The sequence below is a fragment of the Zootoca vivipara genome, chromosome 7, assembly GCF_965207765.1.
Source record: "Zootoca vivipara chromosome 7, rZooViv2.hap1.1, whole genome shotgun sequence".
Taxonomy (NCBI): domain Eukaryota; kingdom Metazoa; phylum Chordata; class Lepidosauria; order Squamata; family Lacertidae; genus Zootoca; species Zootoca vivipara.
The window spans coordinates 10473816-10493937 of NC_142590.1; the positions used below are offsets into that span (position 1 = coordinate 10473816).

Genomic DNA, 20122 nt, shown 5'->3' on the forward strand with positions numbered 1-20122 from the left:
AGCAGCTTCAATGGTGCCCTGGACAGTCTTTATTTTGTGTGCCTTCCCTTCTTTTCCATTTTTTTTTGCTGTGCTTCAGCATAGTTTTCTGCAATTCCTTCCATGATGCTTTTCGGCCAGTAAAGCAAGGCGAGTGCCGCAACCCCAGAGTCGTCCACAACTGGACCTAATGGTTACCTTTACCTTTACTATTGGCAAAGATGAAGGAAAATGTGATGGCTTTCTTCATGCAAATCTTACACAATGGATTTCATTAGTCCAAATATTCAAATCCTTGGATAAGAGTCATTCTGAATGATTTACTGTATTTTTCCGTGTATAAGACTACGCTTTTAAACCAAAAAATTAGGTTTAAAATTGGGGCTCGTCTTATACATGGGTAGTGCTGAGGGGTGTTTTCTAAATTTGGAGTCCCCAAATATAGGGCGTGTCTTATACATGGGGCGTCTTATACATGGAAAAATATGGTATAATCTTAACTAAAACCTACAGGTAGATATTACTATCATTTGCAAAAGCAATATAGCTTTCATTCAGCTTAGTCATCTTTATGCTACTTGCTTGCCAAAATCGTTTCCAAGACATTTAAAACTATAAAACAAATTATAAATGCTATGCAAAAATAAAACAGATCCGCCAAAGCATTAAAACATTCTTAATTAAAATACACACTGAAAGAAGCCACTTCAAAAGCATAGTGATTTAAACAGTTAACGGCAATTAAAACAGTAAGATCAGAAAGTCAAGTTTATCCTGCTCTGTGCAATCCCATTCCACCGTAACCAAAGCAAGCTCCATTGGGTCCATGTATAAACTTGTGCACCTGAAAGAGAATTTAATTATTTCAGCAGGTTTTAATCTGATCCTATTACTTCCTACGTCTTTGCTGCCCCAGTATGGCATTTGAGGCTTGCAATATGGTCTCAGAGACTCAAAGTATAAGTGACATTGCGGTTTCTGCCTCCCGTCCCGCCTCGCCCCCCACGGAACGTGGCTCTAAAAGTTTGTCATCTCTTAAAAGGATAATCAGCGATAAGCGCTTCGAGAACCACTGGAAATCATTTACCTGCTTTTGCCTCTGCAGCACAGACTGTTCACATATAAATGCAAAAAAGAGACAATGCATACAGTCGTTTAAAAACAAAATCAAAATCAAATGCCTCTCCCCATTTCTCAGACTACACAAATGATGTAGAGGGGGAAAGGCTGTTATTAGCTCCAAGATCAGACCCTTTTAAAGCTTTCTACCCCTTGCTCTCCCTTATATATCATTTCCTTCCCAATGAGAAAATCAGCCAGAGATACTGAGGAAAGCGGGCATAATATTTAGTTAGTGCTTCATTAATCTTTTCAGAATGAGTGCACAGAAGGCAGAATACTGGCATTTTCCTCTACATTTGCCTTTTGTTAAAGGAAATTAAGCCTAATTCAGATAGGGTTGCCAGACTCAATAGAGGACAGGACTTCTGTGCCTTTAATTGCCCTGCTCTCTTTTGAGTGTGGAAACCTTAGAGAAACCAGCAGACCCTTTGTTTCATTTTCAAGCAAAGGGTCTGCTGGTTTCTCTTTAAGGTTTTCAGACTCAAAAGAGAGCAGGGCAATTAAAGGCACAGAAGTCCTGTCCTCTATTGAGTCTGGCAACCCTAAATTCAGACAACACAGGTATTGAGGAGACAAAGCCAGAAATAATTATATTCAGTTAAAATATATTCATAGATACAAGGATAAACTCTTATCTATACAGCTCCTGCTAAGTCTTCTTCTCCCCTTCAACTTCATTGTCCACCTAACCTGTCCATAAAATGCCTCTTAGGGACAGCTGTGTGAGACTTAACCTCGTTGGCTCCAATATTCCTTTATATCTGATCCATATTTTGTATAATAATGATTTCCTTATCACATGGCTCAAAAATCCCCTGTGGACCTTCACTTTATCGTATACCAAATAGGCGTGCCACCCATACCTGTTATCATGACCTTCTAGATCTAACACATCAGTTTCTTTTAATGTAATCCAGTATTTTATCCAATTCAGTCCTGCAGCCGTGTGGTATAATTCCAAATCTGGCAGTGCAAATCCTCCTCGTTCCCTTTCATCTCAATAGAAGGTGTATAATTCTCGGCTTCTTCCCACTCCATGTACTTTTTCCATTCCTTGAAACAGTTCATTCCTCTTAATATGGGTATTGTTTGAAATAGAAAGATCATTTTAGGGAGGGTATTCTTTTTTACTACCGAGATTCTTCCCCATAGGGTAAGATGGAGTTTATTCCATGTTTCCATTTTTTTTTAAAAAAAAATCCTTCCACGTCTTAATATAATTATCCTCATATAGGTTTGTATTTCTGTTTGAAATCCTTATCCCTAAATATTTTACTTTATTTTTTAATTTCTAAACCTGTTTTTTCTTGGAGTTCTTTTTTCTCTTCCTGGGTTAAGTTTTTGGTCAGTAGTTTAGGTTTTTGATAATTTATCTTCAGCCCCATTAATTCTTCCATATCTTCTGATTGAATTTATGGCTGCTGGTATACTTTGCTTCGGGTCTTGTGTTGTTATAATCAAGTCATCGGCAAATGCTCTAATTTTGTAGGTTTTCTCCCCTAGCCTTATTCCCTTTATATTTTCATCTTTTCTAATATCACAGAGAAGTGGTTCTAATGCTAATATGAATAACAATGGTGACAGGGGACATCCCTGTCTAGTCCCTTTTGTAATGAGAATGTTGTCCATGGGGTTGCCATTTATTCAGAGTCTAGCTGTCTGTTGCTCATATATTGCTTCTATTCCCTTCCTAAACTGTGTTCCCATTTCCATTATTTCTAGCTGTTTTTTCATGTAGAGCCAAGAGACGTTGTCAAACGCCTTTTCAGCGTCTAATAATAATAAAGCTGCTTTTTTGTCGCTATTGGCTTCTAGGTATTCTAAAATATCTATGATATTTCTTGTATTCTCCAAAATCTGTCTTCCTGGGAGGAATCCAGCTTGATTCTGATGAATGACATCTTTAATGGCCTCTTTAAGTCTACTTGCCATAATATTGGCAAATATTTTATAATCACAATTTAGGAGTGATATTGGCCTATAATTGGATATTGACTCTGGATCCCCTCCCTGTTTAGATATAAGGGTTATGTATGCTTATTTCCAAGACTCCAGTATTTTACCATGATTGAAGATGTTATTCATTATTTCAAAACAAAATAAAAAATCCTTCCAGTAGCACCTTAGAGACCAACTAAGTTTGTCATAGGTATGAGCTTTTGTGAAGTGTGCATGCACCCGAAAGCTCATACCTATGACAAACTTAGTTGGTCTCTAAGGTGCTACTGGAAGGATTTTTTTATTTTGTTTTGACTGCGTCAGACCAACAGGGCTACCTACCTGTAACCATTCATTATTTCAGTTAGTGGTGTTATTATTATTGCTTCCAGCTTTTTATAATATTCTGCAGGAAGACATCTGGGCCAGGTGTTTTTCCTGTTTTAATTTTCTGAATGGCTTTTTTAGTTTCTGCCTCCGATATCGGAGCATTTAACTTTTGGAGATCCTCTTTCTTAATCTTTGGGATTTTTTGTTGTCGTAGATAATATTCCATTTCCCTTCCTATGTCTGCATCTTTTTAAAATAAATCTCCATTGTATTTCAGAAATTTTTGTATTCTTGTCTTTCAGTCGTCTATATATTTCTCACCAATCTTTATTCTGTTTACCCCTGTGGACCTCACCTACAGAAGCCATGGCAGTCAAAAAAAAAGAAATATAAAAGGGGAATGGCCAACATACGGATCAGTCCTGGAAGTGGAGAAGGACAAGCCAACATTGAAGAAATATGAGGAGATTTAAAAACTCATTAACAGACTGGCTACAATATTTTCAGTTACACCAAAGATTAGTTATAGATTCAAAACAAGGAATTGCAAAGGAAACATCTAGATTTGGAAGAGAATTAATATTGAACAAAAAGAAAAATATCTCACGAGTATATGATTATCTTCTGGAATGGGAAACAAAAGAAGAACAAGTTAAAGTAGTTATGGTTAAATGGCCACAGGACATCGGGCATAGTATACTTATGGAGCAATGGGAGAGATTATGGACAACAGATATTAAATTTACAGCATGTTATAATCTCAGGGAGAATACCATGAAGATGGTATATAGATGGCATCTTACCCCTAAAAAGTTAGCTAAAATGTATAAAGGGGAAACACCAACCTGTTGGAGAGGTAAAAAAAGAGGAGGGGTCATACTATCATATGTGATGGACTTGTATAGTTGTTGGCAAGTACTGGAATGAGTTTAAGAAATTATTTAAAATCACCTTTAATCCCCCCCCCTCCTTGAGATTTTCCTACTGTACTTGGTATACTACCACTAGAAATTAAAAAAAGATATAAGATCATTGTTTATGTATGGCATAACAGCAGCTAGAACCCTAATAGCAAGGAAGTGGAAGAATGAAATAATACCAGAGATTACAGATTGGCAGATCCTCGTTAGACTATTTACAATTAGCGAAACTGACAGGATCAGTCAGAGGAATAATGATACAGAAAACATCTAGAGAATGGACAATATTTAAAACTATTTAAAACTTTATTGTGCAAACAATTCCATACTAGCAGAAACTGAGTGATATTTGTAAAGAAAAAGGATCAAATGAATGCATATAAAGGAGAAAGAAGTGTTACTATATAATATATATCTGTGTAAAAAAGAATGATATATCAAACAGTATAACGAGAACGATTGAAAGGATGGTGCTGGTGGATACTTTTACTATGTAAATAATTTTTCCTTTTCCTTTTGTTATTTTTCTTACTTTGTAATTTCTTTACTTCTTCTTTCGTTTCCCCAAATTTTCTTTTTCCATACACTTTTCTTTCGTTCCTATCTATTAAGTGATACCAAGTGATATTATATAATGTTCGTATAAGTATGCAATTTTTAACCAATAAAGAGCAATAAAAAAAATAGAAGTTAACCTCTTATTTCAGGATTACTTAAACATTTCCAAACACCATCCGTTGTAACCCCAAATCGTTCTTAAATACCCAAGGAACTCCAGGAAGAGACTACAATGAGAAACATCTTGGGAGTGCATTTTAAAAGCCCAATCCCATCCTTACTCAGAAGTAAGTCCTGTTGCACTCAGGGGGACTTAGGTTGAAGTAAGCGGTCACGCAACTGCAGCACAACAAAGCGCTGGCTTTTGTAGGTGGTTATAACTAATTTAAATGGGTCAACAGAGAAGGAGGGAAAGGAACCACGATGCTCACCTGCTTGGCTGACGGCCGAGAGAGAAAACAGAACAATGCAGGACACAATCATTTCCTAACTTTGAGGAGAAAGTAGAAGACTCAGCTTCTGATATTTAGTATATAATATGATGATATGATATGATAAATATTGCTATAATATAATGTAATATAATATAATATAATGATAAATTCCTGAGGAGTTGTGGCACAATGACCCCCACTCCTTGTTTACCCCTGCAGGATTAACAAGTTCTGCTCTTGGTGCTAATTTTGTGTCTGGAGTAGGTCCAGCAGATCTTCTGCCTTTGTGGACCAAACAAAATAAAAAAATATTCCTTCCAGTAGCACCTTAGAGACCAACTAAGTTTGTCGTTGGTATGAGCTTTCGTGTGCATGCACACTTCTTCAGATACACTGAAACAGAAGTCACCAGACCCTTATATATAGTGAGAGGGTGGGGAGGGGTATTACTCAGAAGGGTGGGAGGAATGGGTGATTGGCTGATAGGTATGGTAAACCTGTAGACGACTGTTAACGACTGCAATTGGTTTTACAGGAAAAAGCAAGGGGTGAAATGGCTAAAAATAGCTTTATCATGTATAATGAGATAATAATCCAATTTCTCTATTCAGACAAAGTCTCTCCATGGTTTTAAGTTTGGTAATAAGTTGAAATTCAGCAACTTCTCTTTCCCGTCTATTTCTGAAATTCTTTTGTAATAAGACAACTACTTTGAGCTCTTGTATATAATGCCCTGGGAGATTGAAGTGTTCTCCTACTGGTTTCTCTGTCTTGTGATTCCTGATGTCAGATTTATGTCCATTTATCCTTTGGCATAGGGTTTGGCCTGTTTGAATCTGGATTCCAAATCTCCAGCACAGCCAAGTGGCCAGGAATGATGGGAACTGTAGTTCAGCATCACCTTGAGGGCACCAGGTTCCCTATCCTCTTGGTTCCTCCTCAGCCACCCCCACCTGCCCTGCTCGTGCTCACCTCTCACACCTTCTTTATGGACCAGTTAACGATGACTTATAAACCCGAAGCAAGCAGACTCCAAAGTTGGAATAGATGATCCTCGTGTTCCCTTTCAACTCTATGATTATTTCTCCATAAACAGTTGTATTGGAGCTTTCCATTTCTTATTTATCCATCCTGGTGTGGTGTAGTGGTTAAGAGCAGTAGACTCGTAATCTGGTGAACCGGGTTCACATCTCTGCTCCTCCACATGCAGCTGCTGGGTAACCTTGGGCTAGTCACACTTCTCTGAAGTCTCTCAGCCCCACTCACCTCACAGAGTGTTTGTTGTGGGGGAGGAAGGGAAAGGAGAATGTTAACCGCTTTGAGACTCCTTCGGGTAGTGATAAAGTGGGATATCAGATCCTTCTCTTTGTGACCTCCACTTCACTGCATTTTTCAAAGTCTACCTAGCCTAGAGATGGTAGACCTGTTCAAGTTGGACGGTGTCTACCCCGCTCCCCCAGGTGTGTTTCACAGCACTTTCAAACCTTGGCTAGAGACAAATGAGGAACAGCTTAAGGATTCCAATAGGTGTGATGCCCATTTGAGAAACAATGCATCAGACAGTAGGACTGACCACCAAAGTGTAGAATGCAGATCTCCTTTGCGTGTTAAGCTCCCCAGGAGCGTCCGAATAAATAAAGATACGATTGATACGGAATTTAGTTTTAAATTATTGGCATAATTTTGGCCACAACATTATTGATTACAGATAGTGAGTGGTTTGTTTAGGCATTGGTTCCTGACTAGCTGCACCTGACCTTAGCAGGGCAGCACTGGTGACTGGGCCCCATCATATCGCCATCACAGGTAAACATCGTGGGGGAGCAATGGTCCAGGATCACTCAAGCTCACTCCAAATGCTCCCAGAGACTCTTGCGTGGTCCTACCCCCCCGAAAGGGGTCAACAAAAGCATGGCAGATCCCTGGATTCCTTTAACGGAATACCTTTGCGCATTGGAGGGGACAGGTGCTCCAACCCCCACCCCCTCCAGACCACCATTGAACTAATGCCTAACCGCCAAACCTTGCAAAGTTGCGATGATTTGCTACGCGGCAGGCGAAACCCAAGTGGCACCAGCCAATCAGCCAAATGGGAAAATTCCTACTGGGCCCCTGTCTCAAGGACAGATGACCCATGGCGTCATAGCAAGACCCTAAATATAGGGAGGGTGGGCAGGTGATCAAGTGCACAAAGCGAAAGAGAAAGCTCTACGCAATGTGCTGTGGTATATAAAGGTCCCTCAGTTAATACACTAAATTCCCCATTGGCCAGATCTGTCCAGCAACCGAGGGACCACCAATCGGGTTGTTGTGGCTATCCAATCGCTCCCACCCACACAAACAGTGAGGTCAGTCCTGACGATCTCACAGCAACAAGTGCCCTCTGTGAGGAGGACTCGGGGATTTTAAAAAATGCAGCAGACACCAAATAATTAGCTTTCAAATAATTTATTTGTAGAAGGACACTTTGCACACCATGGAACGTTAAAAAACAACAACAACACCAAACAGTTTTAAAAACCATAGTAATAAATAAGGCCGCAATCCAGAGAATATGCTTAAATCCCATCGATGTTAACAACAACACAAATGTGACTTAACTTTATCTGGGTTGCGGTCACTACAAAATTCTTCCCTGTGCATAATCTGGCAACATTCTAAACACCCAACCAAAACCAGCAGGCTGGAATAAATAATACTTTGGTTTTTTGTTTCTTTTTTTTAAAAAAATGGAAATATTACAGGAACAAAATGAGGCTGTGTGATGCATGTCCAGTGAACTTAAAGCAGAGGAAGACATAATTCCATTAAAAATGGCACCATACAGTGAACAACAGCTATTTAGAACACACACATGGCACTTGCAAGTAATGTGCAAAAAATGTATTTTTATTCTTTTTAAAGACAGGTTCCAAGAAAAAACAGGCTCACAATCTAATAATTAAAAGGGACATGGAAGAGGAGAAAGCACTGAGTAGGTTGTAAAAGCTCGTGGGGAAAGAACAGAGAACGGGAAGTTCAGGAAGTGGCAGGACTAGTGTCCTAACTTCAAAGAGGAAGATAACTTAAAAGGGAGAAGTGATAGGCATCAGAAAGAGATGAGGTAACATCTAGGCCTGAACTAATCAAAAGAACAAAGAGGAATGGAATAGTGTGTTCTCAAAAAGGACAATTAGCCCTATAATCTGTGGGCAGAATCCACCAGAAGTTCTCCCGAGCAACCCCCACTGAATGCTACAAAAACACAAACAGATATCATGGCGTTTTTTCAGGAGTTTCCTGGTGACTTTTGTCCATATTTCCTTGGGTTACACCAATATTTCCTTTTCCAGTGATTTTTTTTTTCCTTTAGCACTTTGGTTTTAAAAGATAATCATTATATCAATTTCCAGAGTACAAACAACAGAGGGTTTTTCAACCAAGAAGGCCAGTAATGTACGGGCTTCAGAACCATACTATTAAACATGCATTTCTTAAGCAATATGAAAGGTTTAATACCTGCACTATGAGAATAAGGTTGCATTTCCCAAGTTACCAGTCCATTAATTATCATCTAATTGAATGTGTAAAATTGGCAATGCCCAAGTTATTAATTGGAGCACCTATTTGGTTTCCTTGAGGAATTGTGTTTATTAGCCAACTTGAAAAGTGGAATAGAATTTTTTTTAAAAAACATAATAATATTAACAGAAATGCAGTGTCAGTATCCAAAAATTGAAATGGCCTTTGTATACATAAAGTGCTGTGTTAAAATGGGGCTTGGGAACCTACAGTACTGGTCTATATCTCAAGTCATATCGACTTGAGTCCTAAATGATATCCGAAACTCCAATTCTTACTTATGGGAGACATGTATATCACCCATTACATTACACAGGTGTCTCAAAAGAGGCAGCTCCTCGCTGGAGTTTCAAACACCTGAATGCACTTTAGGGTTCAGAAAGAATGGGTATAGTGTTATAGTCTACAACAGAGGTTGTCCACCCTTGTTCTGTATAGAGCCTTTGAGTCTCTGCAAGGAGATTAAAATGATATGGATCCACTCTTTATAATTGAAAACTATTAATTTGGGAGTAAAAAGAAAGGACCGGTCTTTCTTTTTTCTTTTTCTTTTTTAACATCTTTTTACTTATAATGAAAGAGGAATCTACAGTCCCAAGCCTTTGTTTGGAGCATTGAAACCTAAGAATAAAATTTCATCTTCCAGTCCCCTATTACATAGAGCTAGGGGAAAACTTTCCATTAAAAAGCAATTGAGATTCTGCAGAGACTACAAGCTCCTATACATTTCAAGGGGAATTACATGTGAATGGTTTCACTGGATTGCGTCCTACACAGTTGTGGTTTTACTCTTAGAAGAGGAAGGAACTATGTGTGCAATAAAAGGGAAGTGCAGTTATGGACACACACAAAACAAAGATCAGTCCGTTATCAAAACCTATTGCTGTGTCACATGGGAGAGGTAGTGAAAATAAATTTTCCTTTCCCCCAAATTTGCATCCGTGCTCCCTCTCAGTTAAAGTGTTTGTGCACCCTACCAAGTTCACTATGTTGTTGTTTGTTGTTTAGTCGTTTAGTCGTGTCCGACTCTTCGTGACCCCATTAAGTTCACTATAAGGGGGTAAAAATCCTTAACTTTGGCTAAACCATAAGGATTCTTTTTGTCCTACATTCATTTTGTAAAGTACAAAGATTTCTGTAAAAGGACAGTTTTCATGAGCACAGATTTCGAGAATTGTTCTGGATTTTTTGGCTTTGTTGTGTTTGTGTGTTTTTTTATTAAAAAAATTGAGCACTTCCAGACTCTCAGATAACAGCACGTAACATGGTTTTGTATTTAGGATCATACCTGTCAAGTTTAAGAGGCAGAACTATTGTTTATGTTCAAGTTTAAGCAGCAAATCTAATGCCCTGATCCATTTTGGAATACATCTTTCTGGTACAGAAGATAGTCTTAAAAACCAAGGGATCCAGTCCTACAAATCTTAAGTAGAACTCCCCCTTTAAGTCTGGCATCGTGGGTTAGATGCCAAGGCACAGAAAAAAATCCATGGTGTTTTGCCTGAACTATAAATAACAACAAAAACAACAATATAATAGATATCATAAATAAATAAATATGCAAACAGCCGTTCCCTATAGTTCAGCGGAGCGCTCTTTTAGCAACACAGCTCGGCCGATCTCGTCTCTTGCTGTGCTGGAGGTGCTGACATTATTTGTCGCTGCTGTTGCTGGGTTTATGACGTGGAAAGCCACGAGAGGACAGCCCTCCACATTGTTGCAGATAAGGTTCTGGATGGAGGCTGTGTTCACTATGTCAAAGCCAACTTTGCCTCCAAAGGTGCTGGGCTTCCAGTACTCTGGTGAGCAGATGACATTTCCCATGAGACCTTTCAAGGAGAACGGTGCGCCAAGTTCTATCATGGTCTCACCAAAGATGGCTCCAGGACGTGGTTTTTCTACAAGGAGGGCTGGGTAGAGCTCCATTGCATCAATATCCCCATAGAGTTCTTCAAGTTCTGCAGCCATTTCTTTTTCTCCTGTAATAGAGAGACAAAAAAACATAGTTGTAAAACTTCAGCCTTTTCCTCCCCAGTTTTGTATTCAGTTCTAAATCACTTAGTAATCATTCTATAAGATTATGAAAAGGAGAATGGGAATTGCCTTATACAGGAGGACAGTGAGAGGCTGCTAGTTGTTGCAAAAGCTGTGATGAAAGTAATACAGAAGAAAATAATAGGAGAGAGGGGGAGAGAGAGAGAGAAATCCAAGTCTGTAATTTGAGAGAAAGTTGCATCAGCAGAGAAAGAGAAAAAATCAATGCACTTAGAGAAGAATGAATGAACGAATTAAAGAACTCTGTAAGACATCTTCACAAGGACTTTGACTGACACAGAATTTTCTTCATGAAAACTAACGTAGAAGCCCCCCCCCCCCATGGAGTCTGTTTTCTTCCTTTTCATCCTTAGAACATGTAGTTTTCCTTTTGAACATCTCTCATTGCAGATTGAAATGAGAGTGAGGGATCTTGGCAGAGCTGCAACTACCCAATCTCCAATAAAAGGCAGAGCTTTTCTAAAAGAACTCAACACCTTTTTCAAACAACATATTCTTGATATACTGAGTAATTCATTTATTGGTTATATTGCTTGAATCTTGGATTTGGATTTGAACATTTGAGCGCCAACTTGAGGGCCTTTTGGGATGAGAGGAAGCATAGAACTGAACTATGACCTAGTCTAACCCAACCCATTGGAGCATCTAGCCTTTAGCTGCCTACACAATCCTGGATCTGCTAACCGCAGTCCCTTAAGTGCTGATGCCAAGAATTGGACCCGAGACATCCCCATGCAAAGCAGAGGTTTGATCTCTAAGCTGCGCAGCCTTGCCCATAAAAGAGAAGCTTCTGTTTTTCTATACATAGAGAACAAGTCTTACCTGTGAGCTCTTCAAATGACTGAAAGGGCTTCAGCATGAAGTGCTTCCGATACTCATTCAAGGAGCGGTATCTCATCTTCCGGCTTTGATCAATGGAGGCTTTAGCTACTGTCTGCACCGCAGCAGGGACGTTCCGCCCACCAGCTACCTGTTATCAAAGAAATGGAGTAATATGAGAAACCACATGGAGATCAGAACTTCAAGCCCCTTTGAAATCAGATGGACCTCAAACATTTATCCATCTCTTGGATTTACAGTGAGAAACTTGTTCATGCTATTCACTCTTCTGTCTGAAATACGACAGAGAGAGCTGCAGGCAGTCTAAAACTGTGCCACAAATTTCCCCTTTCCCTAATCATTCTTCCCGTGCTTAAAACATTTTCAGATATTGGAGTGACTTAACAGGAGGACAGGTGTACCCTGTTGCCTCAAGATGAAGGCTATGCAATTTCTTAGTAGAAAATATATTCTTACCCTTCCAGCCCTTTGCCTAGAGAAGGATTCCACCATGTGGGAAAGACCATGTTCTAACATGATGGAGTTGTTATAGATGAATTGCTGGTATGTGTACTCTTGGTCATGAATCTGGAAGGTATCAGGGAGGAGAGGGTGCCAGTGGTAAAGGGTGTTGAATTCTGCCGCTATTCTGTTCTGATACTGGAATCTCTGGTTGAAGAGCAGCTCTGGGTCAAACTTCAACTTGAAGTGGTAGCCACTCAGGTGCTGAACGTAGTCTTCAATCACAATCTTGATGGTCTCTCCTGTTTCCCCACAGAAAACAAAAGTCAGTCAGTCTTTTCATTTCCTAAACAATAAGCGGGTAAAGCACTCCTCGATGGTTAAGTCCAGTCAAAGGCGACTATGGGGTGAGGCACTCATCTCGCTTCAGGCCAAGGGAGCCGGCGTTTGTCTACAAACAGCTTTCTGGGTCGTGTGGCCAGCATGACTAAACCGCTTCTGGTGCAAAGGAACACTGTGACGGAAAATAGAGTGCATGGAAACACCATTTACCTTCCTGCTGCAGTGGTACCTATTTTTCTACTTGCACTGGCGTGCTTTCAAACTGCTAGGTTGGCAGGAGCTGGGACAGAGCAACAGGAGCTCACTCTGTCGCGGGGATTCGAACCGCCGACCTTCCGATCGGCAAGCCGAAGAGGCTCAGTGGTTTAGACCACAGCCCCTCCTGTTCCCTTATATTTCCTAAATAATACTGAATGCTGAAGAATACAAGAACGGCCTTCCTTATTCAGACCAAGAATGCATTTTGACTGCCAACACATTTCCAACGGTGGCCAACAAAATGTCCCATAGGAAGCTCAGAATGAAGGCAAAAGGGTAATAAGCCATTCTTTCAGGTTCTTCTTCAACATCCAGTATCCATACAACCTATTGCCTCTATACATGGATGTTCAGCTTAGACAACATAGGCACCAGATGATGTTGCGTCGCGATTTTGTTGCAACCCATTTAAAGCCATCTTAGGTGATGGCTATCGCCATATCTAGCAGCAGCAAAAATTTCATCGGGTAATTGCGTGTTAACTGTGAGCATTTGTAAGAATTACCTGTTAAGATCAGGCGTGCAGTTTGGAACAGCTGCTCATCATCCCATTCCGGATGCTCACCCTTCAGAATGTCACAGACCCGGTTGTGTTCCCGGAGCCATAACGTGGCGTACATCATCAGCCCCGGAACCAAACCAAAGACCTCTTGCCCTACAGAAAATTTCAGGTGCTCAGGGACATGTGGTGGGTAGATCATTTCTGCCTGAGTTTCTTTCACTGTGGGCGGGTACATCTCACCATCGATCATCTGTAATTAAATAAATAAATAAATGAGCATGGCAACACATAGCGTCTTCTATCATACTGGATTTCAGCCAAGAATACTAAAATCCAGTGCAAATATAATATGCTTATACTTGTCAATTTCCAGTGGATTTCAAGTACAGAGGTTTGTTGTAAATTGTAGCACTGATCTAGGTGCACATAGTTATCTAGTAAGAATAGGGTGTCTGATGCAGTTAATGAAATGCCTGTGGGCCTTCTCTGCTTCAGAGGAAACACTGAAGCTCCTCTCTTCCTGGTAAAGTTGTTAATACAAGTGATGCTCTCATTTTCTCAGCACACTGCAGGAATTTCAGAAGGAATCCAAACTAACCTGAAATTTCAGCTTCCCGTCCTTAAAGAGTCTGAGTTTCATCTGCCTGTCCAAAGTTTCTCCATAGATATGATTTAGATCAACCTGTTGAAATAATAGGAACATCAAAGTCTAAGTTTAATTTGTCAGATGAGACAGAAAACAATTAGATTCTCTCTCTAAATGTTTCAGAACATAATACGTTGCAGTGACATTCCAATGGAAGAGAGAGTTCTCTCCACTCATTAAAAGTGTTGGAAAACAATGTTATTTCTCAAATGTCATTACTGATAAAATTTGGGAAGCGCAGCTCTTTCAGGTTTTTGCACTAGCTTCCCTCAATGACAACTTCAAAAAGCAGGAGCCCTGTAAACAACCACTATTACAATAGTATAAATCACCACCACCCTTGCTTAAAGTGTTATCTTAGAAAGTTGTGTTGCAGACAAAACCGGTTTATAAACAGGGACACCGACTGCATTTTTCACCCCAAACTCAGGGATGCAATAGTTATTTTTCCATAAATTGAGGAGAACCTAATTGCAATGTATTTTAGAGACTGACCAAATAAAGTCAAATGGTTCTCCCACACAGTGGGCACATAAGATTGTGGGAACAGGCTATTCTGTGGTTATGCCAGAGAGATTTGCTGTACAGTGTGCCTATCACAATATTGATGCAACTCCTTTGTGGGTGGCAAGATATCCCTCTCACCGCAGAAGTTGATAAGAGGTTTGTTTGTAATAACTCATCAGTTCAAGTCACAGTTTTGCCATCTTACCCCATGTCCAAGAGCTTTGGTGAAGGCTGGTCCTTTGTGATGATCTGTCTTGAAGAACTGGTGGGTGAAATGCTGGGCAAAGAACGTGAACATGATATTCGTGCCTTGTGGGTCAGGAATAAATTTTCTCCGCAGTAGAAATTTCTCTACAATGAGCTTGGAATCGGGAAGCTCCTTCTTACCTGGAATGCAAAGCAATCATTTATTTTTCTGACACCCAAAGGGACTAGAGCAGGGGTCAGCAAACTTTTTCAGCGGGGGGTTGGTCCACTGTCCCTCAGACCTTGTGGGGGGCCAGATTATATGGGGGGGGATGAACGAATTCCTATGCCCCACAAATAACCCAGAGATGCATTTTAAATAAAAACACACATTCTAATCATGTAAAAACACGCTGATTCCCAGAAGGCGATTGGGCCGGATCCGGCCCCTGGCCCTTAGTTTGCCTACCCATGAAGTAGAGACTGAATAACTGCAGCCATTTCCTTTCTGTTCTGCAGGAGTTTGACAAGAAGACTTTAAAATGTCAAACCCCAGTTTAATGCATGTTGATAGCTTCTTTGCAGTTTGGAACCTGTCCGATTGTTAAATATAGTTGTCTTGGTTTAAACCTGTTAGTTATTCAATTGGTTGCCAATATACACACAACTTGTTGGCTGATTTACAACCGCAGCAAGTTTTCTGTTCCTTTGACAAAGGAAGACAGAATGTTTCACTGGAAAAATATATGCTGCAACGCACACTCAATATCTTGTGTTTCTCCTTCAGACATATTTTCTAATGTTTAAGCCATTTTCAGGCATTCACTGGACATAACTAACCATTGCATTGAGAAAGGAGGTCAGGGTTGAAGAATATTCCATTTTGTCTTACATTCACTTGCGCAGATTCCCCCCCCCCCCTTCTTACCTTTCACACCCATAGGGGTTGGGCAGTTGTGGTCTACCGGCGGAAGAGCTCTAGTATAGTAAGAAAGGTTCGAATAAGCTTCCCAGCTTTTGTAACCATAATGGCTGTTATACGTTGGTGGGCTCTCTATTAAATGGGATCTTGCTGGAAAGGGAGAGAAAGAACCAGAAAAAATTATGACCATGCTAAATGACCACAGTATGGAGACAGAGAACTTTCCCAACAAGACTTCCCACATAGTCTAATTTCACAGTCTAAGCCCCACAGGGGCAGGGGGTAAGCATGTGACCTTGAAAAGTCCATTTTCAGACGTGACGTGGAATGTAAAAATCCATTTTCAATTTTACTCTCTTTGCATTTTTGTCTCTTGGGTCACAGCTACGCTGAAAGATTCTTACACTTGAAATGCCCATCAATGGTTTCTTTCAGATTCCCAAGAACTAGAGTTTGGCGAGGGTGCTCAAAACTCTTTGACAGAGATTTCCCACCCCTGTCACAGAACTACAGTATCCCATAGAGAGGACATTACTGCTAAACCTATTTTCAATGTGTGCTATACATGGACTTTGAAGAGAGGTTTGAACTTTTGCTCGTATCTTCAAAAAGAGGCAGATTGCTCCCAAAGAAGAAGCTTGAATTAGCCATTGCTTTGCCTAAGGCCATTTATTAGAAGGCTAAGTGTCTAGAATGTGGTTACTGCATTAGACCAAAATAAACAGCAAGGCCTATTGCAACCAACATATAGCATTTCAAAGTGCTTGGGTAAAGATCTCTCCCCAAGATTAAGCCTCCAGTCCAATACTCATTTACCTGAGAGCAAGTGCCAATGAACTCAACAAGACTTACTTCTGAGTAGATGCATATGGGACTGCACTGTAAAAGTAGCATTAAGAGATATGGATGCTGTACTTACACATCAATACGTATCTCATGATGGTGTTGTGGAGGAAAGGGAAGTTGTTGATTACATCCCAGACTGCTTTGAAGTGAGTGAGCATGTAGTGGACTGTGGATGGAGCAGGTTTCAGCGTCACTTTCAGCCAAGTAAAAAATTCCGCTGTAAGGAACGAAGCGCAATGAACATTAGCAAAAACTGTTAATTGCTCCTAAATGCTAGTTGTGCAAGCGTAACTTTCTGGAATACGTACGTGTCGTGCAGTTTTCCCCGTAATAACCAGTCCGCGTACAGTCACATTCATAGCGGTCAAATCCTGCTGTCATGCAGACGCCTCTGTTTTGGCATGGATTTGAGCAGCAAGGATTAACTGAAAGGGAATCGAGAGGTGTGCTGTCAAAGCGAGATCTGGAGTCTTATAAAGGCCCTTGGACCAGTGCTAATTAATTAGTTCCCTAGAGACCAACTGCCACTTGATACCATCATATTATATCCACCCTCAGAATGCACCCAGCCTTTCTAGTTTGTTAGTGCATCACGCACATGAGGTTATGGTATAGCTGTTGGGAGCATGAAGAAGCAGCAGGAGGCAGATCTAACTTTCTTGGGTGGGAAGCACCCCAATTCTGGAAAATAGTTCTAAATGCAGCTGCCTACAGCATCACCACTAGTATTGTTGCAGGGGAAATGATTGCAGCAGTAGCTGCCACATCTGGAGACACACTAACACCAAAGAGTCATTTCATAGGAACTTTCAGCTGGAGAAAAACTTCTCTCAAAATTGATGGGGAGTCCACTCTAGGCAAAGATGGAGGAGAAGGCGATTGCCTACTCCATACGAACCTTGAAGAATGGATTTCACTAGTCGTGATATTTAAATTCTTGGGCAATAGTCTTTCTTTTGAAATATGCACAACTTTTACTAGGAGAAATTAGTACCACTGGCAGGAACAAAGGCAGACCATCCCTGAAATATAATAAAGCTTTCATCTATGACATTATATTGTGTTTCTATGGCTACAACCCCTATATCTGTGAACAAGTTCCAATTAGGCTTCCTCCTCTTATTAGACATTTATAGGTTTGTAGAAACTTAAGTTCACTTTCAAGTGAATATAATGATACCAGCAGCTACTAATAAAGACTCAGAGTGCTACCAGCATTGATATCTACTCCTTCCTCTATGCCACTGTGCCCCCCCCCAGTGGTTCTAAAAGTTTCCGACCATCTCCTAAGAAGATATGTAGCAAGATGCGCTTCTGAAAATCACTAGTAACCATTTACATACATTTGACTCTGCAGCATGGATTACAGGTACAGGGACCCCTGACCATTAGGTCCAGTCGTGACCGACTCTGGGGTTGCGCGCTCATCTCGCATTATTGGCCGAGGAAGCCAGCGTATAGCTTCCAGGTCATGTGGCCAGCATGACAAAGCCGCTTCTGGCAAACCAGAGCAGCACATGGAAACGCCGTTTACCTTCCCGCTATAGCAGTTCCTATTTATCTACTTGCATTTTGACGTGCTTTCGAACTGCTAGGTTGGCAGGAGCTGGGACCGAGCAACGGGAGCTCACCCCGCCACAGGGATTCAAACCGCTGACCTTCTGATCAGCAAGCCCTAGGCTCAGTGGTTTAACCCACAGAGCCACCTGGGTCCCACAGGTACACTAGTTTGAAAACAGAAGTTACAATGCCTCTCCCCGTTTTACAGGCTAGGCAAATGACGTACAGAAAAAGGCTGTCCTGAGCACCAGCATCAAACACTTTTGATGTAACTTTTCCTTGCCAAGGAAGAAGAAAGGGTATGAATGGGGGGGGAGGGGGGACACACAATATTGAATTACTGTTTCATTAATCTTTTCAGAATGAGTGCACAGAAGGCAGAATAGTGGCATTTTCCTCTACATTTGCCTTTTGTTAAAGGAAATTAACCCTAATTCAGACAAAATAGGTTGCCGAGGAGACAAAGCCAGAAATAATTATATTCAGTTAAAATGCAGCCATAGATACAAGGATAAAACCATTCATGTTCTTACAGTCCAAAAGGAGTCCTCTAAATACTTTTATCTATAGCCCTAACTAAGACATGACATTTTCCCCCTAACCTAAGCTGACCCAAAAAATGCTTTTGGGGGGACCGCTGTGTGAGACACCCTCAACTGTCAGCACTTTTACAAGTTAACCTCTCATTTCAGGGTTACTTAAACATTTCCAGGCTCCTTCAAAGTTCAAGCCTGCATATATTGCAACAAAACAGCATCGGTGGTCTTCGGTTTTTTTAATCGCCACTTTGAATGGTAAGTGTAGCCAGGGACCTTTCTTTAAAAACCCAAAGTGCGCCAGGAAGAGAATAAAACGAGAAAGCAACGCGCAACCCTAGGAAGTCTATAAGATTTGCACTGAAGTTAAGTGGCCCCGCCATCCCAGCACAACACAGCGCGGGATTTTTATTTTTTATTTTTTTGTAGATAGCAAAGACTTAATTTTAAAAAGATCAGCAACACTCACCTGCTTGGCTGATGGCCAAGATAGAAAACAAGACAACGCAGGGTGCAATCATTTTCGGCGCAGAAAATAGCAGGCTCAGCTTCCGAAATCGCAGATATGATAAAATAAATAATAATATATTATTATTATATAAATAGATATTCCCGAGGAGGAGCTTTCACTAGCTGCCCAGCGCCGTTCAGAATCCGCAGCTTGTGCTCTTGAAGAGCTCTCCGAGTCTGGAGCAGTGCCGCGGACCTGGTGCCTTTATGCGCAGCCGGAGTGACTCACGATTGCGCGCACGAAGCGAGCAGGATCCGCCCCCGGAGACGCAACGGGGGGTGGCGCGGATACAAGCAACGTTTGGCACTGACTTTTTCCCCGCAGGTTCGCACGGATTCTCACCGCCCCAAAGCTGGGCGATGCGATCCCCTTCCTTTCCTTCCGCTTTGAAATCCCCTTCCTTTCCTTCCGCTTTGAAATCGAAGCGAAGTGGATCATCTAGCCCCACTCCCTGCAAGGCAGGACTTTTTCTTGCCCAACGTGGGACTCGAACCCAAGACCCTGAGATTCAGAGTCTCCTTCTGCTCTGCTGTTCTCTGAGCGATCTCAGAGGCGGAGCCTGCGCGTAAAGAGTCGCCAGGTGGGGCCATGAAGTGAGAGCCAGAAGCAGATCCGCAAATGCCGATTCTTGCTAGGTTTAATAAAAAAATTCCTTCAGTAGCACCTTAAAGACCAACTAAGTTTTTATTTTGGTATGAGCTTTCGTGTGCATGCACACTTCTTCAGATACAGTGAAATGGAAGTTTCCAGGCACTTATGTAGAGAAGGGGTGGGGAGGGGTGGGGATGGGGAGGGGGGATCACTCAGAAGGGTGGTGGAAATGGGTGATTGACTGACTGATAGCTGTTGATGACCGCAAACGACTGCAAATGGTTTTGCATGAAAAAGCAAGGGTTGAGATGGCTGAAGATCGCTTATCATGTATAATGAGATAAGAACCCGATATCTCTGTTCAAACCAGGTCCCTCCATGGTTTTGAGCTTGGTGATAAGTTGCAATTCAGCAACTTCTCTTTCCAGTCTATTTCTGAAATTCTTTTGTAGTAAGACAGCTACTTTGAGATCTTGTATAGAATGTCCTGGGAGATTGAAGTGTTCTCCTACTGGTTTTTCTGTCTTCTGGTTCCTG

At 41.1% G+C, this 20122-nt stretch overlaps 1 protein-coding gene across 1 annotated transcript; it reads right to left on the reverse strand.

Moving 5' to 3' along the window:
- Window positions 1–7713: 7713 nt before the first annotated feature.
- On the reverse strand, window positions 7714–19710 carry PTGS2 (prostaglandin-endoperoxide synthase 2). The gene is made up of 10 exons (XM_035123754.3): window positions 18953–19710; window positions 16696–16812; window positions 16461–16604; window positions 15548–15691; window positions 14639–14820; window positions 13879–13962; window positions 13284–13530; window positions 12194–12480; window positions 11720–11867; window positions 7714–10821 (listed from the first exon to the last, which is right to left on the reverse strand). Exons 1-10 carry the CDS (start codon window positions 19002–19004, stop codon window positions 10418–10420), a joined length of 1809 nt encoding a protein of 602 aa, XP_034979645.1. The 5' UTR covers window positions 19005–19710; the 3' UTR covers window positions 7714–10417.
- Between the last annotated feature and the right edge of the window lie 412 nt (window positions 19711–20122).